Source organism: Thermobia domestica, chromosome 17 (assembly GCF_964235325.1).
Source record: "Thermobia domestica chromosome 17, izTheDome1.hap1.1, whole genome shotgun sequence".
In the NCBI taxonomy this organism is placed as follows: domain Eukaryota; kingdom Metazoa; phylum Arthropoda; class Insecta; order Zygentoma; family Lepismatidae; genus Thermobia; species Thermobia domestica.
The window spans coordinates 75115290-75136776 of record NC_137470.1 but is presented as its reverse complement, the minus strand read 5'-3'; the positions used below and the strand labels follow the sequence as shown (position 1 = coordinate 75136776).

General features: G+C 39.8%; 2 protein-coding genes and 1 long non-coding RNA gene across 3 annotated transcripts in view; all 3 read left to right on the top strand.

Annotated features, from left to right (window-relative positions):
• Nucleotides 1-8023, top strand: part of LOC145674545 (uncharacterized) — a 28775-nt gene extending 20752 nt beyond the window's left edge. The window contains exon 3 of the long non-coding RNA XR_014128976.1: nucleotides 6293-8023. This is a non-coding gene — a long non-coding RNA (uncharacterized LOC145674545). The remainder of the gene's footprint in view (nucleotides 1-6292) is intronic.
• A 9758-nt stretch (nucleotides 8024-17781) lies between these two features.
• On the top strand, nucleotides 17782-18165 carry LOC145674060 (protein GVQW3-like). The gene has a single exon (XM_081743884.1). The coding sequence runs from the start codon at nucleotides 17782-17784 to the stop codon at nucleotides 18163-18165; it is 384 nt and encodes a 127-aa protein (XP_081600010.1).
• Nucleotides 18166-21191: 3026 nt separating this feature from the next.
• Nucleotides 21192-21487, top strand: part of LOC145674059 (Fanconi anemia group A protein homolog) — a 104635-nt gene continuing 104339 nt past the window's right edge. The window contains exon 1 of the mRNA XM_081743883.1: nucleotides 21192-21311. Within this exon, the coding sequence (XP_081600009.1) occupies nucleotides 21192-21311 (120 nt within the window). The remainder of the gene's footprint in view (nucleotides 21312-21487) is intronic.

Genomic DNA, 21487 nt, shown 5'->3' with positions numbered 1-21487 from the left:
TATATATATATATATTTTAGATAGGACGAGTTTTTTTTTTTTTTATCTGCGAACTGTAAAATATATGGAGAAGTAAGCATCGGACAAAAAAATGTTCGAAGTAAAAAGTTAATTTTGTTGAAGGAGGATATTCATCTGTGATAAAATTAGTCCCCCGCACACAGACATTACTTTTCTCATTTTGTAAGTTTGATAAAGGTTTGTGTCTGTATCCCGGATTGAAGCTGTTAACATCAATAATCAATATTGCCATAACAGTGTAAAAATTATTTCGAGGCTTCCTCGTGGCTAAGCGGTTAGCGTACGCGCGTTTGGCGTGGGAGACCCGGGTTTGATTTCCGATGGGAACTCATGTGATTTGGATCCCACGTTAAACTGTAGGGCCACGTCTCATATAGTCTCGCTGCTGAATGGGACGCTAAACTTCATATCAAGTCAAAAGTTATTTCGGAACCTTTTTGAACTAATAGCTATTGTTTACGGCTGAACAGCAAACATACACTGGTCAAAAAAAAAAAAAAAAATCAGCTGAAATATTACATATGACCAAGACCTTGAGATAGTGTATGGAAAGAATGCTTTAAGATACACTAGAAAAATGGGGCACATACTGGTGTTGGGGCACGAAAAACCTTGTTTACATGGCTCATGAAACAAGAAGGTTATGTGTGCACCTCTCGAACTGCTCACAAACAGGCAAGACAACAACACTGATTGTTTCTTAATATGGCGTATGATCAGCTCGAACAGCTAACACAGTCTCGCACCTGCGTGGAATGGATTCAATCAGATGATCAATCAGTTCTTGGGGGATGTTGTGCCACTCATCCAGAAGAGCGACTTCCAGCTCTGGAATGGTTGTTGGAGGTACTGGCCCACCGGCAATTCGTCTGCCAAGCATATCCCAGACACGCTCAATTGGATAGAGATCCGGAGAGCATGCTGGCCACTTCATCCGAGCGATACCCTCAGCTTCCAGCATCTCATCCACTAACCGAGCTCTGTGAGGACGAGCATTGCCATCCATGAAAAGGAACGAATCACCAATGGCACCAGCATAAGGAAGAACAAGAGGTTGCAGGATCTCATCCCTATACCTGAGAGCCGTCAAAGAGCCATTTCGAATGATGTGGAGCACAGTATGCCCACAAATGTTTATTCCTGCCCACAGCATGATAATGGGATCTTTCTCTCACAAACATGGGATTGTGTCGTGTTCCACACTCTCTCCAGATGAAAACACGTCGATTATCAGGCTCCACACTGAATCGAGACTCGTCAGAGAACAAAACATTGCCTCATTCATTTCGTTATGTTCCTCCGCCCACACTCTTCGATCAACATGGTGTCATGCAGTTAATGGGACACACACCATAGGCCTACATGCGTAGAGGCCACCATTTCGAAGGCGACTGCTAACCGTTTGAGTGTATATTGTGCGTCCTGTTGCTGTTTGGAATGCTCGCTGGACCAGAGTTGCATTCTGACGCCGGTTTCGACGGGCTGTTAACAAGAGATAACAATCGTCTCTGGCTGTGGTTGCTCGTGGACAGCCCTGTCCTCGTCGTCTTCTAACACTTCCAGTTGTTTGAAATCGATCCCACAATCGGGAAATCACACTTTGTGCCACTTCTATGGCATTTGCCACCTCCCGCTGTGACTGACCAGCTTCCAATCTGCCGACAGCTCGCCATGCCAGCGATTCTGGCAAATCACCTTGTTGCGTCATTTCACTACGTGGATTTGTGTCGCACTAAACACTCACAATGAGAACAGAGGTATCCTGAAGCTAGAATGTGCTGGCTTCGCCAGACTACAAAATGACCTCTGGTAGCGCCACGTCACCGATCACGTGCACAGGTGTTTCAAACGGTTCGTTTGCACGTTGTGCTTTAATGCTAGTCGTTTTTAATCCGAACTGGACCAGATACAATGTTGTCACATTATTCGTAAGAAGTTTTACATGAGTTTTCATCTGATCCCCTAATTTTTTTGACCAGTGTATTTTTTCCTCATATTTTTAGCCCTTGTGTTTCGAAAGTAACTGTAACTAAGTTTACTTTTGTGCCGGTTTATTTTTATTTATTTATTTATTTATTTATTTATTTATTTATTTATTTATTCATTTATTTTCGAGTTGGTTTATCAGAATGGAAGCTGAATATTTATCGACTGATGAAATTAGCTCTTTACTTGACCAAACAGACCTCTCTGATGAGGATGTTGGTGTATCAGATGAAGATTCAGATTATTGTCCGGATCGTGATAAGCAGATCAGGTTGCGAATCAGAATCGGACAATGAGGAACATATATCAATGTAAGTTTTTCTGCGCCAGTTGCCAGAAAATAGGGGTCACAGTCAATAAATGCTCAAAGTGGTTTGAGCCTGTAGGTAACTTACCTGTTGTGATACAATTTACCTGCTGCACTGGTGTGAAGCAAATGTTGCAGTGAAATGCTAGCAGCTGATAAACCAGAAGAATTTTGTGTGTAGATAATCTCCGAAAAATTTTTGGTGAAATTGAGAACCAAACAAATCTCTATGCAACGCAGATTCTTACATCAGAGAACACAGATATATAGTTCCTGGTTCCCATTTTCATGAGTTGTTTCCAACATCACGTACTAAAATCAAGAAGTTCTTTGGTTTGTAGCCTGTATGAGACTAGTAAAAATTCTGTAGTTTTCCGACTACTGAAGTAGATTCGTATAATCTGCGATGAGTCGAAATCGTTTTGAGATTCTATTACAAATGATGCACTTTGCTAACAACGATGATTGTTTACCAGGGGTAGATTGCATGAAATTCAAAACTTGGTCGATGTGCTGAATTCAAGGTTCCAAGGATACTATGACCCTGACAAGGTTATATTTGTTGATGAATCGCTTGTTCCTTTTAGGAACATCATACGTCAGTATACGAAATAAAAAAGACATGAATACGGATTCAAACTATTCAAAATTTGCTTTGGTATGGGATATAGCATGAAATAGAGGCAAGAGGAAATGAGGTGGAATAATTGTTCTGAACTGGAAGGACAAAAGAAATGTTTTTGTTCTGTCTACAACACATAATGCTAACATGGCTACAATCCAGAAACGAGGAGACCCCGCAGAAAAGCCTGGTATTGGAGTACAACAAAGACAAATCATCTGTTGACTTGTCGGATCAAATGGCTGCTTACTTGTCACTCATTCGTAGTTTTAAATGGTACAGGAAAATAGCAGTTGAGCTTCTTCTGAATACTGCTGTTGTGAATGCTCACACCATGTATCGACCTGTAACAGGTGATTCAACCAGTATTTGCACTTCAGACAAAGAGTAGTTCATTGTCCAAATCTGAAGAAGGAGAGGGAAGCTCTTTACCTCCGCAAAAGAGCAAACTGTCGCTCGCTTCACCAGCTCAAAACGAAGGATAGTTCTGTCCATAAAGTAAGGAAAATGTGCAAGAGCTGCTACAAGAAGTCTCATAGAGAAAGGAAGAAAGACACTGATGAACACGGTGAAGAAAGTAGTTAGTTATTGTGAACATTGTGAAGGACAACCTTATTTCTGTCTGCCTTCTTTCAACAAATTGCTCAGTACACGATAGAAAGTGCGGGGAACAATATAGTGCATGTATAAAGTTTTAGTTTCACATATACTTATATAGGAGGGGTATCCAGAAAGCAACTTTCCCAAAGGCTTTGAACAGAAACAAAACACAAGTGAATCGAAACATTTGTTCTACAGTCCGCAGCAAAAAACCTGCAATATGAGCATATAAGTTTATTGTGAAACGACGAAGTCTTTTGTTCCAAAATAAATGTGCAGGGGAGGACGCCGAGGTTCCTCCAGGCGTGATTCGTACCACTTAGACGTTATGTTGATTCCCTGCGCTGTTAGGCGTAGTTTCACAATAAACTTACATGCTCAGGTTGCAGGATTTTTTCTGCGGACTGTACCAGATACAGGATGTGTTTAGCTATTTTTCAATATATTCACCACCGGAATTCAGACATTTATCATAGCGTGGGACTAACTTGTCTATACCTGTATCATAGAACTGGGCCGCTTGAGATTGGAACCACTGTTTGACAACTTCCTCCGTTTCTCCTTCATTCTGAAAATGCTGGTGCTGAGCTGACAGGAATCCCTTGAGTTTTAAGAACACATTATAATCGCTCGGAGCGAGGTCCTGGCTATACGGTGGATGATCCAAAATGTCCCAGCCGTACTACTGCAGGAGTTCTGTTATCTGGTGAGCTGCGTGTGGGCGTGCATTATCGTGCAGCAGGACAACACAAGCATTGAGCATCCCACGCCGCTTGTAGTGAATGGCGCTTCTCAATTTCAATCGGCACTATGCCCTGTGCATTCAAAAACTCTGTCACTGCTCGCACTTCACACGCGGTGAGAGGTGGAATAGGAACATCCTTCTTCAACCACTGCCACGACGCTTTTATAGCTATGAGACGCGTGGGAAAGTTACTTTATGGATGCGCCTCGTATATGAAGTTCTAGTACTAAGTAAAGGGAAAAGTACGTTGGGAGTAATTTCTTTTAAATTTTTACATGTTCATGTACGTTTTCATAGTGGGAATTTACCTAGGGCAACTTCACACGATCAAGGTTTAAATAGAAATATAACGTAGTATCAAATTTACTATTGAAGTAGAGTATTTCGTGTCAAACGCAGCGTAAAATACGTTTTGAGTGGCATCAAACATCAAATGTCTGATGTCACATAAAATTGTATTACTCTGCACCTGACATGAGCAAACTTCAGTGTGATAAAAGAAAATGCTGTTTAGCTCCATCTAAAGTTTGATCTGTCAAGTGCCCGTTACTTAAATTGAGAAGTGAATCAAATACTTTCTTTTTTAAATATGTGTTTTATGGTAAACTTATGCATCTCTATCTAAGTATCTTTAAACGTGTAAACTTTAATAAAATAAGTTACAAAAAGAAACAAGGGAGAAACAATTGAAAAATATAACTGAGTCCATCTACCATAAAATTAATACACAATAAAACTTTTTCACGGCCATTAGTTCCGGTATATTTTCCTACGCCGTGTTGGTGTGATAGCAAGAATAACTGGCTGCAGTCGTGAGCCAACGGCGAGGATAGGGCCTCACAGGGGTTAAAAGTGCGAGGGAACGCGGAGGAACGTCGTCACCCACCTCCAAAAAATATGTACGGCGTCCCCCAGCTCCTAAAAAATATAATGAACAAAGATAGCCAGGGGGACTTTGTGACGTCATGCCGTTACCTACCGTTCCCCTACCTTTTCAGACCCACTTTTACCCCTGGAGCCCCAAACTCAATTTTACAGTTTTGGTTCTATGAGACCGGTGTGGCGCAGTGGAAAAGTTCGCTCCTGGTTCCATCGGCTCCACGCGGCAGTCAACGTGTTAATTATTTTAAATGAAGTATCCAAATATCAAATTTCATATCTCTAACCTTGTGGGATTCCGAGATATGGACATTTTATTGTAATAATTGCAGCCCCGTTTCACGTCGAATTTTCAAAACTCCGATGTTAGTGATACGTTACGTCACGTCACAAATTTATGTACGTCCAGATTTGAAGTTTCTAGCTTAAGTGTTTGGGCTAGCCGTTGATCAGTCAGTCAGTCAGGACGACGACTTTTATAGAAATATATATACGTGAGAAACTACGTAAGTCCAATTTTCGGTTTCTCAGTGTCAATTTAATCATTAATTGCACTGTTTAAGAAATCAAAATATTGCAAGCCATATAACAACGTTGCAGGAGATAATATACAAGGGTACATCTAGCAGATACTTTTAATTTTTATATTTTTTTCCTCCGGATTTTGTTTGGTCTCCTGATATATATATATATATATATATATATATATATATATATATATATATATATATATATATATATATAAAAGTATTCTGAACTTACGTTGTTTATAAAATTACCGATTCATATATTGTGTGCCAAGCAAAATCATTTCATATTAAAGGGCTCCTTCGTGGCTAAGCGGTTAGCGTACACGCCTTTGGCATGGGAGACCCAGGTTCAATTCCCGGCGGGAGCTCCTGTTCTTCGGATTCCACGTTAATCAGTAGGTCCCGTCTCATATAGCCTTGCTGCTGAAAGGGAAGTTAAAATCAGTTCAACTACATATTAACCTCCAGTATATACGAGGGTGGATTGGAAAGTTCGTGGCCTGACTAGGAAGGAAGCAGTTATTTTGTGTTTGTATACATTAGCTGCGTAGCTATATTCGTTGGTAGTCACTGTGTAAAATTTCATTTCTGTATTGTTTCAGGTGAGGAGTTTATAAGGCGCTAAGTCGACGGAAGTGACGGAAATTTGTGACATGGAAAAAATCGAGCATCGAGCTGTCACTAAGTACCTGTATAAAAGGGCTTAACACCACAGGAAATTCACATGGACATGGTAGAGACGCTGGGAGACTTGTATTCCATGGTGAAAAAGTAGGTAGCTGAAATTTAGCGTGGCAGAAACAGCATTGAAGGTGACACCGCAGTGGCAGGCCTCCAATGTCGACCACTACAGAAAATGTCAACAAAATTTGTGACCTGATTTTGAATGACCGCAGAATTGAAATCCGAGAGAGAACCGAGACTGTGGGTATTTCCTATAAGCGAGCACAAACAATATTGTAAACGAATTGTGGTTTCCTACGCGATGGTACCCAAGTTGCTTTTGGTTAGACACAAATGCAATCGATTCACCCTTTTCTGTGATTGTTTGGAACTGTTTGTAAGTGATCCGGAGGAGTTTATTGGCAGATTTGTGACTATGGATGAGACATAGATACACCGTCATACACCGGAATCAAAACAATCGAAGCACTGGAAACGACTTGGATGTTCTTTCCCAAAGAAAGCCAAACAAGTTTTGTCGGCAAACCAGGTTATGACATTAATTTTTTGGGATGCCAGGGGCATTATCCTGATTGTTTTCTTGGAAAAGGGAAAGACTGTCAATTCTGAATACTACTGCACCCTTCTGCGACGTTTGCATGAGAAAATCGGAATTAAATGACCAGGAATGCTGCGAAGAAACAGGACAATGTGCGCGTTCACACGTCCCTTGCATCCATGGCCGAAGTTCATTCCTGTGGGTTCGAACTGTTGCCGCACCCACCCCATTCATCTGATCTGGCTCCCTCGGACTTGTTTAGAAACCTGAGAAAGTTTTTTGAGGATCAGCGGTTTCTTCGGGTGCATAGATAAAAAGTGATAAAGAAGCGTTAGTGGAGAGATGGCGTAAATGTATCTCGGTCGAGGGGGATTACATGGAAAAATAAAACGTAACTTGTCCAAATATTTTCTAATTTTGTAAGTCAGGCCACGAACTTTCCAGTTCACCCTCGTATTATGTAAAAATTAAAGGAATCCATAATATTCATGTGCAAATTAAGGTTTTAAACTACAGTAGATAATTTTTTAAGTATGTATGCCATTTAAAAAGGACAAGATTACTTGACTCTAGCAAGTTGGTATGTTCTTCCTCTTGCTGTGAGGACACATACATCACATCTAACTTTAAATGGGCATCTCACGTGAATCACTGTGATGCCAATAATATAGTACTGGACCATAGGGATGAATACATTTTACAGTTACATCTGCTTTATTAGCATTTACTGTCTCACTACAGCCAGTACTAACCAAATCCAAACACAGGCCAAATACGAATTTGTACATAAACTTCATATCTGGTCCATGTCCCAAATCAAAGTCTGAAGCGATGGTGTAATGCTTGTCAGCATTTTGTCTTTCTTCACTAGTTTTATACACTTATAGAACACAAAGTGAGTATTTCGAATTATTAATGTTTGATGAAATCTCTCGCTCATTGCAACACCTAATATCATTATGTCTTGCTTTGTTATAAAGAAATATTTTTTAAAAAAAATTGTTTCCTTACATGATCTGTACTTACCAGAAGTATAAAATATTTGTATTTTAAGGGAGCTTTGCCAACTAGCTTTAATGTTTCACCAGTACTATCAACAAGTCTGACTTACCATGATTAGGTGCATAAAATGAGTATTTGAAATTTAAATTGCAAAAGTCTTGTTTATGATACCACATGTCTTCTTAAAATTTTTTATTCTGTGCTGAACAGTCCTCTGAACCCAATGGTAACTTTCCTTGTTATTTTCAACACATTGGATCCCCTCCCCACTATGCGTTGGTGTGCGTCAAAGACTCGGTGCACAATTCCCAGAGAAGTAGATAGGTCGCCGTTACCCTGTAGAGTGATCAGATGACCTGCCCTCACACTGCTTGATTTCTGTTCGTGGGCTATCTATAGCAGATGGTGTATGCTGAGAAAGCGTATCTTATAAGGCACCTATGGAAACGCATTCAGAGGCGTGTCACCGCATTTCACCGGCCATTCTCTTGCGTGTTCAGTTGGAGTAAAGATGGCGACTACGATTGTTGATTAGACGGTATGGCCACCACACAGAACGTGTGCTGTAGCGTGCCGTTGATAGATGATGTTCAACCTGGTATACGGACAAAATCTCGCGGCCGAAACATCGCCGCCCAAAATCTCGCCGGCCAAAACCTCGCGAGACAAAATCTCGCCGGGCCAAAACCTCGCCGCCCAAAACCTCGCGGGACAAAATCTCGCCGGGCCAAAACCTCGCCGCCCAAAACCTCGCGGGACAAAATCTCGCCGGGCCAAAACCTCGCCGCCCAAAATCTCGCCGTGCCAAAACCTCGCCGCGAATGAAACTTTTCTTTAAAATTTACCCAATGTGTTTCCTAATATGCAATTCCACATTACAAATAATAATAATAATAATAATAATAATAATAATAATAATAATAATAATAATAATAACATACAAAACATCGTGTGCGTGGGCTTTCTCGGGTTATTCCCGTTTCCTCCCACTTTCTTTATTCGATCATTTCCTTCATCCTGGTCATCTACGTCTCCTTTAACTTATAGGACATAATCAAGGGACGTCGTAAAAACTCATATATTGTTTCATATTTTCATAAATATTATTAGATTTTTGTTAAAATTTTAAGTTTTTGGATGTTCCAAAGTTCACGAAACTAACCTCGTTAGTTGTCATTACTTTCCTTATGCAGACTTTCTTTCCCTATAACCAGTTTAAAAGCATCCTGTCGCCCTACCTTCACATTGAAATCATCTAATACAGAAATAGAATTTTCATATGGTATCGCGGGACTTGGTCAAATACCCGTGATACTTCTTCTGAAACAGCGTCTTTTATACCGTCATCCTTATCATCTGTTGGAACATTTACATTTTGGTCAGGCGAGATTTTGGGTATGGCGATATTTTGGGGCGCGAGGTTTTGGCCCGCGAGGTTTTGGGTGGCGAGGTTTTGGCCCCGCGAGATTTTGGGCGGCGAGGTTTTGGGCGGCGAGGTTTTGGCCAGGCGAGATTTTGGGCCGCGAGGTTTTGGGAGGCGAGGTTTTGGTCCGCGAGGTTGTCGCCGCGAGGTTCTGGCCGCGAGGTTTTGTACCCAAATCGTTCAACCTTTATGTGTTCATGAGGTGCAAACCGTAAAAGATATAAAAGAAACAATTACACTTTTGAGTTCCTGAGATCATGTTTGTGTTACTTCATGTCACGTCACGTCTTTCTTCCTCTTTGAACAGAGTTCCTACTGGTCGAAAAACTCAGGGAAAATGGTGCAGGTCAGGGAAGCTCAGGGAAAATGACTGGAAATCAGGAAAACTTTATAAAATATATTTTTTTCTAACATTAATTGTACACCAATTTCAGCTTAGCCAACTATTATAATAGCTATTTGGTAAGGTAAGTAGAATGTACATATGAGCAATTTATTATTTGTCTCTATAGAATAAATGTTCTCATATATAAATATTCAACGTTATTTATTTCTTATTTATATGTCAACGTCATCCGACGCCTGTCATGAAAGTTAGATAGTTTCTCGCCAAAGGTCAGAGAAAGCCAGGGAAATAGATTTCTCCAGATCAGTAGGAACCTTGTAGAAGTTCCAAATTTGCATTAAAGATTTCGGGTTTCAGTATGGCGGCCATTGTCGCCATATACCGTATAAGTTGCAGTCCTTACTCTACTAACATTCTCCCAGTAAGAAATTTCATATTTTCATCTCAGGTTTCAAAATAAAAGGGTGTTCAAAGACTTTTGACTCACCCTGTATTGTAAAGTACATTTTGTTTTTCACAGGGACCTCTCATTTCCTAAAGCATTTTTTCTATAATAAAAATGACTTTGAAACCCATTTTGAAACCTAAACTATTTTGAAGATAGAGCAAATTATTTTTTTCGTATATCATATATTCATCGTTTTTAACCAATTCATATATTTTAGCATTTATATTTTAGTATCTAAATTATCTAATTGCACAAATGACAGTTAATCAATGCTACAAAATATATCAAACATAATAAAAAAATCATGACTATCTTAATCCATGTTCTATGTCTATTTTAGTTTCACTGTGTGTTTAGTAATACTCAGAGAGAAAGAAGAGAGAGAGTGAGTGAGTGTGTGTGTCTCTGTCTCTCTCTCTCTCTCTCTCTCTCTCTCTTTTTTTCCGAATTTTTCAATGTTTCACTCTCTATTCGATAAAGCATCAAAAACTATCTCTGCAAGTGATGGAATGTTTCTCGTCACTCTTACCGTTCCCGAGATATTGTCCAAAAAGTTCAATTTCGGGAGATTTAAGGAGCCATATCTCGGGAACCATAAGTTATAGAGAGACGGTGTTGGTGTTGATCAATACCTAAGAGGAGTTGAGTTGATTTTGAGTTAACGTCCCGTTCAGCAGTTAGGCTGTATGAGACGTGGACCTACTGATTAACGTGGAATCCGAACCACATGAGCTCCCGCCGAGAATCGAACACGGGTCTCCCACGCCAAAGACGCGTACGCTAACCGCTTAGCCACGAAGGAGCTCAATACCTAAGAGGATGGTGAACATTTTGGTACCAAATAGTAACCGGTGGCCACTGGCCAACTGGTCACCGTTCACCAGATATTGGTCAGAAAAGTTCTAATTTCGGGAGATTTAAGGAGCCATATCTCGGGAACCGTAAGTCAGAGAGAGAGATGATATTTTACTAATTTTTCAATTTTGAACCCTCCATTTTGAGCATGTGTCTTTGTAAAACAACATATGGTAGAACGTTTCAACAGAACCTTTAAACAAAACATGTACTAAAAATTGAGTACTCAAGGACATTATAAATGGGTAGATATATTACAAGAATTGTTTAATGAGTAACAGTTATAATAACAAAGTACATAGAACTATTAGTATAAAACCTGTAGAAGTTAATAAGAAAAATTAATTTTTTTAAGCTCGTTCTGTCAATGCTCTTGGAGCATTCTAAACTATTTTTTTTTCTATGATACTAATACTGGTCAATTACATATATCAGAGAAATTAATTTAGTATATTTCTAAATGTAATATATTTCTAAATGTAAACTGGAAGATTATACAACTCATACTTTTTAAAAATATATATATATATGCCAAAATTAATAATTAAAAATGCACATATTAAGAACATGAAACATTTGTACATATGATCAACTAACATTTTTTTTAAATCATGTATCAACAGGTGACGGTTGTAAGACCGAAATGTTCAGGGTCATTAAATACTTTCGGAAGTGATTAACAAACACTAATAAGATTTTTGACAACAACTATTATAGTCAGATATCTACATTATTCAACAACAAAATTTAAGTTCAATTCTGTATAAACATTGGGTGATTAATATTTTGGCGTGGATCTACCCTTGTTCACCCTGACCCCACGCTTGGAAAAGTAAGTAAGTCTGTCATACCAAGGAATAGCCAGTGGAAGGTCGGAGACAGATTTTTTGGTGTTTCCATTAGACACTGGTGGTAATGCAGACATCTTTTTCTGACCACTGACTTTTGGCAAAGGAAAACCGTGCATTGATACGTTTTGCTTCGTGGTTCTTGTAGAAGAAATGAGCAGTTGTTTAGGATGTGTAGATGAAACCGTTGTTGCTAGCACTGGAGATTGATGAAAACTCGTCGACGTAAAAGTTTTCCTAACAAAGACTGAAGCTTCTTCGTCTGGTCCTGCGGTAGTGGATATATTTTCAGGATCTGACAGTGTATTTCCAAGCACCATTTTCTTTTCGTTATCGGCGAACATTAGACGATTAGACTGGTAGCTATAAGATGTAGTTTGTGTTCCAATGCAGTTTAGTTTTCTCTTCTTTTCAGAATCTTTTCTCATTTTCATTCGATTCAAATATGTTGTACAGCTGAGATTCTGGGCACGAGGTGGTTTTGTTAATTTTGGATTAATTACCTCCTGCTCTTCAGTCTGTATTTGAAGTGTCAGTATGGAATATTTTGGCGTCGGAATATTATTACCTTTTTCTGGTTGAAGCGTACTGTGCATTTGTTCAATTGCATTCTCAGTTAACATAGCCTCGTTCACTTGCGTTTTCTGCTCCATAGTCGTCTTTGCAATCTTTGTTTTTGTTTCAACTTTTCGGATATATTCTGATTTTCCACTCGGTTTTCTTAACGAAGTTCCCTCCGTACTCTTCTTTATCACGTCACATTTTGTGGATACACGATAATGTTGTAATTCTGTACCACTCGGCTTGCATGCGCTGTCATTTTCCTCTGAAACGTTCATTATTTCATGTCTGTAGTTTTCACCTGTGCAAGTGTTCGTCCTCTCCATCAGTTTAGCGGCTGTTTTCATGGGATCGTTAGTCTTAGAAAAACTCTGTTTGTTGACAGGAGTTGTTGGTTTTACTTCAGTTTTATTTGAACGAGGGGTATCAGTTAGTTCAGGTGTTCTTGAACCGCTGTGAGATGATGTTGCAGACTGTCTTGTTAAAAGTCTATTTCCTAAATTCCCCGGCACTCGTTTATGATTGAAGAGAGGAACTTTTGATGGTGGTAGCTTCGATATACGTTCAGCTCTGAGTTTAAAGTCTTCTTCTGAAGTTAACCGTTTAACTTTTCTCTCATATAAACGTGATTTTCTAGCACAAGATTTAGTATGTGTATAGTCTGATTCATTTCTTATTCCATCCTTTCTAACCTGCTTCTTATTTCCACTTACAAACTTGGTCTTACGTCTGTTTTTCTTACCTCCGGATTTTGTATCATTTGTCAATATTTTTTGATTCTTAGCTTCCTGTTCTACAGTCTTCTTTTTTCTTATATTCTTGTGACGTAAGGCACTGTTTACTTCTTCATCCGTGTTTAATTTTTCCTTTTTATTTTCCCCGATCTCTTTGTCTCGGGGTGCAGTGTTGCCTTCAAGACCTTCTGGAATCGCTGACTTTAGATCATTTTGCTTCATATTACTTCTCCTGCGGGATTTGAGTGTACTTTTTGTGATATTACTGGAATTTCGAAGTGCAATTTCCGATGCAACTTGTCTCTTACTTAGGTTCAGTTTGTTTTTACTATTACCAGTCTTACTATCAGATACATTGTTATTTGGTCTTTCGCAGCTTTTGGAATGCCTTTCCTTAGTTTCTAAATGTCGTTCCATTAGTTTCAAGGGCTTTTTTATTGTCTTCGGATCATTTTCAGACGACGTCTTTATAGGATTTAGGTGAGGTACTGATTTTTGCTTGGTGGGTTTTGCATTCAATTTGTTAGTTGTTTTCGTGATTATCTTTCGCTCACTTTGAACTTTTTTCGTACGAACACTAGTTTCAGTTTGTGTGTCAGACATTTTTTTAGTAATAGTTCGTTTTGAAACTTTACGCCGCTGTCGTTTTGGTACTAAAGTGTATCCGTATAGATTAACGGTACGTATGATATCCTTTGTAATTGGAAAGTCCGCATACATTACCTTAGAATTATTACATTTTCGTCGACAAGAGGGATAAAGTCCACTAAATGTTTTACGCGAATTCTTTCTTTTACCAGATAGTTTACGTTTACTAGACATCTTTTCTCCATCCATTTGACTTATGAGCTTTTCACTACAAGGACTTTTCTTATTGCATTTTTCGTGTAAACTACTTCGTTCGTCTACATCATTGTTGCTCGCACAACTTTTATTCTCATTTGTCCCACCTGAATGTTCTTGGATATCATCATTCAATGGAACTGCAGCTCCATTTTGAAGTGTTTTATTTTTGGTTTTAGACATCTCCCTAGATCTGGTTTGTGTAGGCTGATTTTTTGCCTGTTTAGGTTTATTGGGAACATGCTTCGTAGAACCTACTGGAAGTTGTAATTGGTTAATCTCCTCTTCTTTTAGGCGAAATATTTTTTGCAGATCTTCTCTTTTTTTATTATAGATTTTACGATTATTGATTCCTTTTATGTTTTTCGCTTCGAGTTCTGGCTGCTGCTTCTTTGGGTGTGTCTTGGTTTCATTGCCTTGATTCTCTACTGCCTTGTGAGAACGCGAGGCTTGATTAAGAGGCATGTTATGACCAGATGATTTAGACGATTTGTTATCTATTTTCTATATTGACTTAGCGATGATTGGAAGTGTTTTACTCAGACATTTTTAGTCAACTTCTTGGCTCTATGGAAGATATTGTAAATAACATAGTTAACTTTGGTTCTAGCAAGAGTATAAAAAAATAATTGAATAATTTACATATTTAAAGCGTGAACAAGAAATTGGTAGACAGGAAAGCCGTATGTGCACAATGAAACAGGCATGCCATTTGACCAAATTGTAAACACGAGTAGGTGCTCGACGTTTCTACCTGAAGGCCACAATTGTCCGTTTGAAACTTCAGTATTCATGATGTCATGAAAGGAGAAATAAATGGGGGCAAAACGCATCATTTCGTACTACGAAAATGAAGCAGATAAAAGTAAGTTCAAAATACTGCTTCATTTTCGCGACGAAGGTGTTCCAAAAAGCACGATATACCGACTGATCTCCAAGTTTGAGGCTACCCAGCAGAAAAGTTACCGCAGACAAACTGATCGCGCAGCCGTGAAATCAGGACCGAAGATGATGGCGAAAGTGCAAAAGTTGTTTCAAAGGGATCCGTCGATGTCGACTCGCCGTGCTGCACAGAAGTTTAGTAAAGCAGAAAAGGTTGGGAATTAAGGCATACGAAAAGAATGATGCACCCAGGTACACCAACGATCAGGAGGAGCGTGCGAAGTCAGGGTGCTGTTACATTTACCAAAAATCTCTGCGCAAAATTCTCGTAGTGCATGACGAGACCTCTGTGCCTTGGGAGCCAGATGAAGTTCCAGGAAGGAGGTATTTCCATGCTTTGAATCCAGCTGTGCTAGGATACGACGAAAAAACGGAGAGCCGGAGCAAATTATTCAAGAAAATATTGGTGTGGCAAGCAATAGACAGCGAGGGGAGTTTTGGAGCCCTTTATATCTGAAGGCAGCATCAACGCCAGCCTGTACCTCCCTGAATGTTTGAAGAAGAGATTAATTCCTTTGTTATTCGAACGCCGAAGAGACAACGTTCTGTTTTGGCTGGATCTTGCTACGTCGCACTACACCAAGAATGTTGTCGAGTCTCTTTATAGTGAACACTTTCTCTTCGTTGAGAAAGAAAAGAACCCACCTAATGTATTCCAAGCGCGGGCATAGAGGCATTTTGGGCCTTATGTAAACAGAAGTATGCTGAACGTCCTTACAGAGCCAAAAAAGCTTCGTGACTTTACGCAGATTTGGATATGTCTCAGCCAAGAAGTTGGGTGAACTACAGGATTCGATCTGATGAGGAGGGGGATACATAATCGACAGGAAATTGGGTGCAAAGGCATCCAGAACGCCAACCTTATTTAAATTGTTTTGTACGGAGTCCTCATTCTCATGTACTATCCCATTTTGGAAATAAATTTCAAAAATACATTTCAATCCTTATATTTTTTCCAGTCTAGCAATTTTTTTGTTCACCCTTTAGCTTGAAATGTATTGTCTCGAATACCAATTAGACTTTGAGTTCGAGGCTTTTATTTTGACCAGGAGTAATCTGTACTAAACTCAAACTAAATTTATTGTCGGTACAGTTCACTCGTTCTGTGAACAGACAGACAGAAAACGTTCCGTCGCCATTGCATCGAGTCCCACCAGTGATATTTTTGGCCTTTAGAACCGCAGTTCGCTAGATTTTATTCCAAGTAGGATCCCTATCAACTCACGATGCTAAGTCACCGTCGAAACTTACGTTGCCCCACGAAGAATCAAACTTTGCAGGAAACACTTATAGGCACAATGGGAGGGGAAGGGGTATTCAATTGTTTGATGTATTTACGTAATCTCAAAACTGAAAATAATTGACTGTGTATTGAGGCGTGAAGATGTGGAAAGCTGGAGCTATGAAAATGGTGGTTTTCTTTCCAGAATTTTGTTTAAGTTATTATTGTCCCGCAGTTTCGTTTAGATTTTATTCTCTTTGTCTTTTATTTATTTATTTTTTTCTACCAGTTTCTGTCAAATTTTGGAGCCACTTTTAAATTTGCATGCATACTTACCTACGACCACAATATTAAATGTATCGTGAACTCTTGACCTAGGTTATGTACAAACAGAGACAACCCAGATGTAGAACGGGTGTTTTAAGAATAATATACTTCTCAAATATTTCACAGAATTGTCATGTAGACGGAACTAGAGCCTGTCTATCTCAAATGGCGCTCGGAAAATATGTGAAATATACTTCGGCCCCAGCCTCTCCACCTTCTGAAGGAGGAAACCTTCCGTTTGCTAAGGGAAAAGAAGTGAATGATCTCAGCTGTGTTGCCAATTTGTCATTCAGTCATTTGGTCTTGACGAGTGAAGATCGTAGGCTTCTTAGAATGGCTAACAAGACACTGGACAGCAAAGTCCGTGAAATAATTCATTGTGGCACACTTCCGCATTCAGTTATTGAAAGATCTCGGCTGCAGCAACTTGTCCTTCCTCTTTCGAGGGAGGTACCGGAAAACACACATCGACAGCAGCGCCAGAAGGGGCACAGTTGAAATAGATAGGCTCTAGTGTGAAAGTAACTATACTTTTCAAGTGACATTATTTTGATAAACTGTGTTAACGTTAAATTTTGAAAACATGCCTTTAAAGTTATTGTAACATTAAGTTTTCCTGAATTAATATGTATTTGACTCCATAGTTTTAATCAATAGCCTTTATTGTGTTGTTTTTTAGACTAATATCAGACGCCTTTATACTCCATGTTTCCTAGGTGCCCTATTTACAAAGGATAGGTATCCCAGATCCGTATTCGAACCATAGTAGAACGAAAAAGTAATCCTCCCCACCAAGAATGAGTCCAGGACCATCAGTTAGTAGTAGATGTCTTACCAACTACACCGCAACGGTCTCACGAAGTAGTATTATCAGAAATTGGTAATGAACACACTAAAGAACTTAATAATATTACTGAATTAATAATGCGCTAATTTACATAGCAAAAAGCGTATTTATTTATGTTTGCTTTTGAAGTTTTATCCAACAGTTGTGTTCTTTAGGCTGAATGATGCGATAAGAAAATGATAATGAAAACCGAGGAAGGTCAATACATAACACTTGTACCTGTATAGGATTCGAACCTGCAATACACAGGTTATACTATCACCATACTAAACCCTTTGATCGCTCAACCATGACAGCCTGCAATTTTTTTTAAATTACAGTAATGCATCAAAAACTAAGGCGAATTTGTTCCTAATACCCAGAGTTTTATTGTGTAGCTACTAATTTTTTAGTATTTTGCAAGTAGAGGGAAGTCTAACGGCAATTACAGCCTACTACGTCAACCCGTCTGGTAACTAGAGCAATTTAAAGATGGCGCATCGACTTGAACAGTACTCCAAAGAGAAGGTGTACCGTGTTATTCGTTTTTTATGGGCCAAGGGACAGAAGCCATCTGACATTCATCGAGAATCCGTGGAGGTTTATGGAGAGACTGTTATGTCGCAGAAACAAGTGTATGTGTTGTGGAACGCATTCGTGAGTGGTAGGAGGACTGTGACAGATGACAGAAGTGACAGACCAGCAACGTCTATCACTGACTGGAATGTGTGTGACGTTGATGTGATGATTCGTGAAGACAGAAGAGTGAGCTTGCATGACATTGCAGATGTATTGCAAATCTCATATGATTCAGTGAGATGTATTGTCCATGACCAATTTGGATTCGGGAAAATGTCTGCGCGCGAAAACATTTGAGTGAGGACGAAAAACACCTTCAAATGGGCATTTCTTTGACCCACCTCACACGGTATGCCCACGAAGGAACTGCATTCCTTCATCGCGTCATAACAGGCGTTGAAACCTGTTATGACGTGATGCCCCAATACCCCAATACCCCTATGAACACCTGAATCAAAACGCCAGAGCATGACATGAAAACATCTGTCGTCACCGCAGGCTAAGAAATTCAAGACCATAACATCTGCCAAGAAAGCAATGGCTATTGTGCTTTGGGACCATCAGGATGGTATTCATGTTGAATTTCTAGAAAGGGGAACGAACATTACTAACACGTACTGCCGAACCATAGACAGGCTAAAAGCAGTCATACATCAGAAACGAAAAGGAGCACTACAAGAGAGAATATTGTTACTATACGATAACGCACGACCAATGCAGCGCAACGAACCCGTACACACAACATGAGTTTCAACTGGGAAAATTTTGACCATCCTTCATGTAGCCTTGATTTAATAATCCCTTCCGACCACCATTTGTTTGGATACTTAAACACCTCCGTGGGCGGCGTTTTGATATACTGGAAGAGGCACAACCGGCTACCGTTACCTGGTTAGGGAACCTGAACCAACATTTCTTTGAAATTGTCATGGACAAATTGGTGTCACGTTGGAATGCATGTTTATACCGGAGTGGTTCCTATGTCGAATATTAATGTGATACCATATGTCAAACATGATACAGTTTAAGATATTTTTGTCTGTACGTTTTTAGTAAATCGAAAAATCACAGTACTTTTTGATACACTTTTCTACCTTATCATATAGAGTTGATTTTGAGTTTAGCGAGGAATCCAAACCACATGAGCTCCGTCGGGAATCGAACTCGGGTCTTCCACGCCAAAGGCGCGTACGCTGACCGTTAGGCACGAAGGAGCTCATTATCATATACGGTACAAAGTTAAAAAAAAAAAAAAAAAACCTAGAGGAATCCCTATTGGGTATAGCTCGTAGTAGGCTTACGGGTTGGGAGAGTTAAGGCTACACACTTTTAAGATTTCAGAACATACAGAAGCTAATGTAGTAAGCACCACGCTCCTCACGCTTCCCCTCCCCCCAGGTTTCCCTAGAGAACCATTTTACAGAAACTGGGTGAACCCCTGAACTACAAATATATTCGAACGATACTAAATTATTTTTCACGAAGCTTCACACCGTTTGTAAACAATGCAATCTGCAGTGAGAAGTGTTGCCAACTAATTAAATAAAAAGTGATTATATATTGTGATAACAAATGAAGGTACAAATTAGAGGGGATAAACAAGGAGATTAAAAATGAAGTGGCAGGGCTTGTGATAGCAGGACAAAGAGCCGTTTTCTCTATCCTGAATCTTTGAACTAATGTATAAACGTAGACTCGCACCAACAGGAAGAAGGTAAGCACTATACGTTAAATGTATCCTGTTATTGTAAGTTACAGCTAATCCTAACTGGTCATAATCTCCTTTGTATATCAGAGAGTTCATGTAATGACCCAGCATCTACAATTTGTAACAACTAAGCATTATGATGCCTATTTCTAACGTTTCTGTTAGCTGCGAACCAACATAAAATCTTGGAATCAGAGCCACCCTTCCTGTGCTCTGCTGGCTTAGTGATCTACGAGGTGCTACCCAAAATATCCGAGATTTTTTTTTCTAACAGGCAAACTAGTAGCAATACGACATTCCACTGCTAGATGTCTTGAGCTACATGTATTAGCCGCTGCAACACAAGTTGCGTCATCTTTGGCACATTCAGTTGTGGTTTGTAATTGTGCGTGTCAGGACGTATTTCAGTGCTTCTGCGATTTGTCAAATGGCTGAGTTAAGTAGTAACGGATGTGCATTAAGTTTTATGTCAAGTTGACGAAAACTGCAGCCGAGACTCACCGCATGTTGAAAGAGGCATTTGGTGAGAGTGCACTGAGTCAAGCAAGAACACTTGAGTGGTTCAAGCGTTTCAAAGAAGGTCGCGAATCTGTTGAAGATAACAAACATTCTGGTCAACCGACAACATGCACAACACCGGAAATGTTCATGAAAGTGCGTGATATGATTCACGAAGATAGAAGGCAGACAATTCACGACGTTTGTAACAGACTTCGACTGTCGTAAGGTACATGTCAACGAATTATATCCGATGAACTGAACATGAGACGAATTGCAGCGAAATTTGTCCCTCGCCTTCTCAGCATCGACCAAAAATACCTCTGGATTCAGATGTGTATTGTGCTACAACAGAGAGTTTGAGAGTGTCCAAACTTCTTATTTAGAGTCATTACAGGTGATGAATCTTGGGTCTACGGTTATGACCCGGAAACGAAGCAGCAACCATCACAACGGAAGACACCATTCTCCAAGGCCGAATGAAGCTCTACAAGTTCGCAGCAGCATCAAATCGATACTGATAATTTTTTTCGACATTCGAGGAATTATGCATAAGGAGTTTGTTCCACCTGATCAGGCTGTCAATGGGAAATTTTACTGCGAGGTTTTAAAGAGTGAGGGAAGATGTTCGGTGCAAAGGGCCAGAGCTATGGTAAACGCCACTCGTTGTGAGGGAATTCCTGGCCAAAAAACAACATGATAACGGTACCCCATCCTCTCTACTCCCCTGACCTAGCCCTGTGCGACTTCCACTTGTTCTCCAAGATAAAATTTGCGTTGAAATGGTGACGTTTTGACTCCATTGAGGATATCCAAGTGGAACACCTTTTACCCTGCGGACTTCCAGGAGTGCTTCCAAAAGTGGGAACAACGCTGGGATCCTTGCATACATGGCGGAAGGGACTATTTTGAAGGTGACGAAGGACATTAGGACGTAAGTATTGTTTTTCTGATTTTTACAATGACATTCTCGGATATTTTTGGTAGCCCCTCGTATAGTTGGATGGATGGGTTAGAGTTTAGCGTCTCTTTCAGCAGCGAGGCTCTATGAGAAATGGATGGGATCCGAACCACACGAGCTCCCGGATCTTCTGGGTCGAAGACGTTTAAGCTAACCATGTACCTGCAAGTGAGCTCGGAACTAACAGATCTAAAAACATGTGCTCCTGTACTCACCGTTCCCATTCAGAATATTGGGCTTTTAGTAGAAGTGACGACGCCAGCTTTAGTTTCTTGGGTAAAGAAACATTTTTAGGGGGACGCTATTTTTTTTTTTTTTTTTGTAGGTAGGATTTTTTTTTTTAATATTTGACCTACATCACAATACATGTCTGAGGAGTGAACGATGCCGGAGGCATCGGCCCCCTTGGCCTCTCCAGCGTCTTCACTGCCTCGTACTTTTCCTTGGGAGGC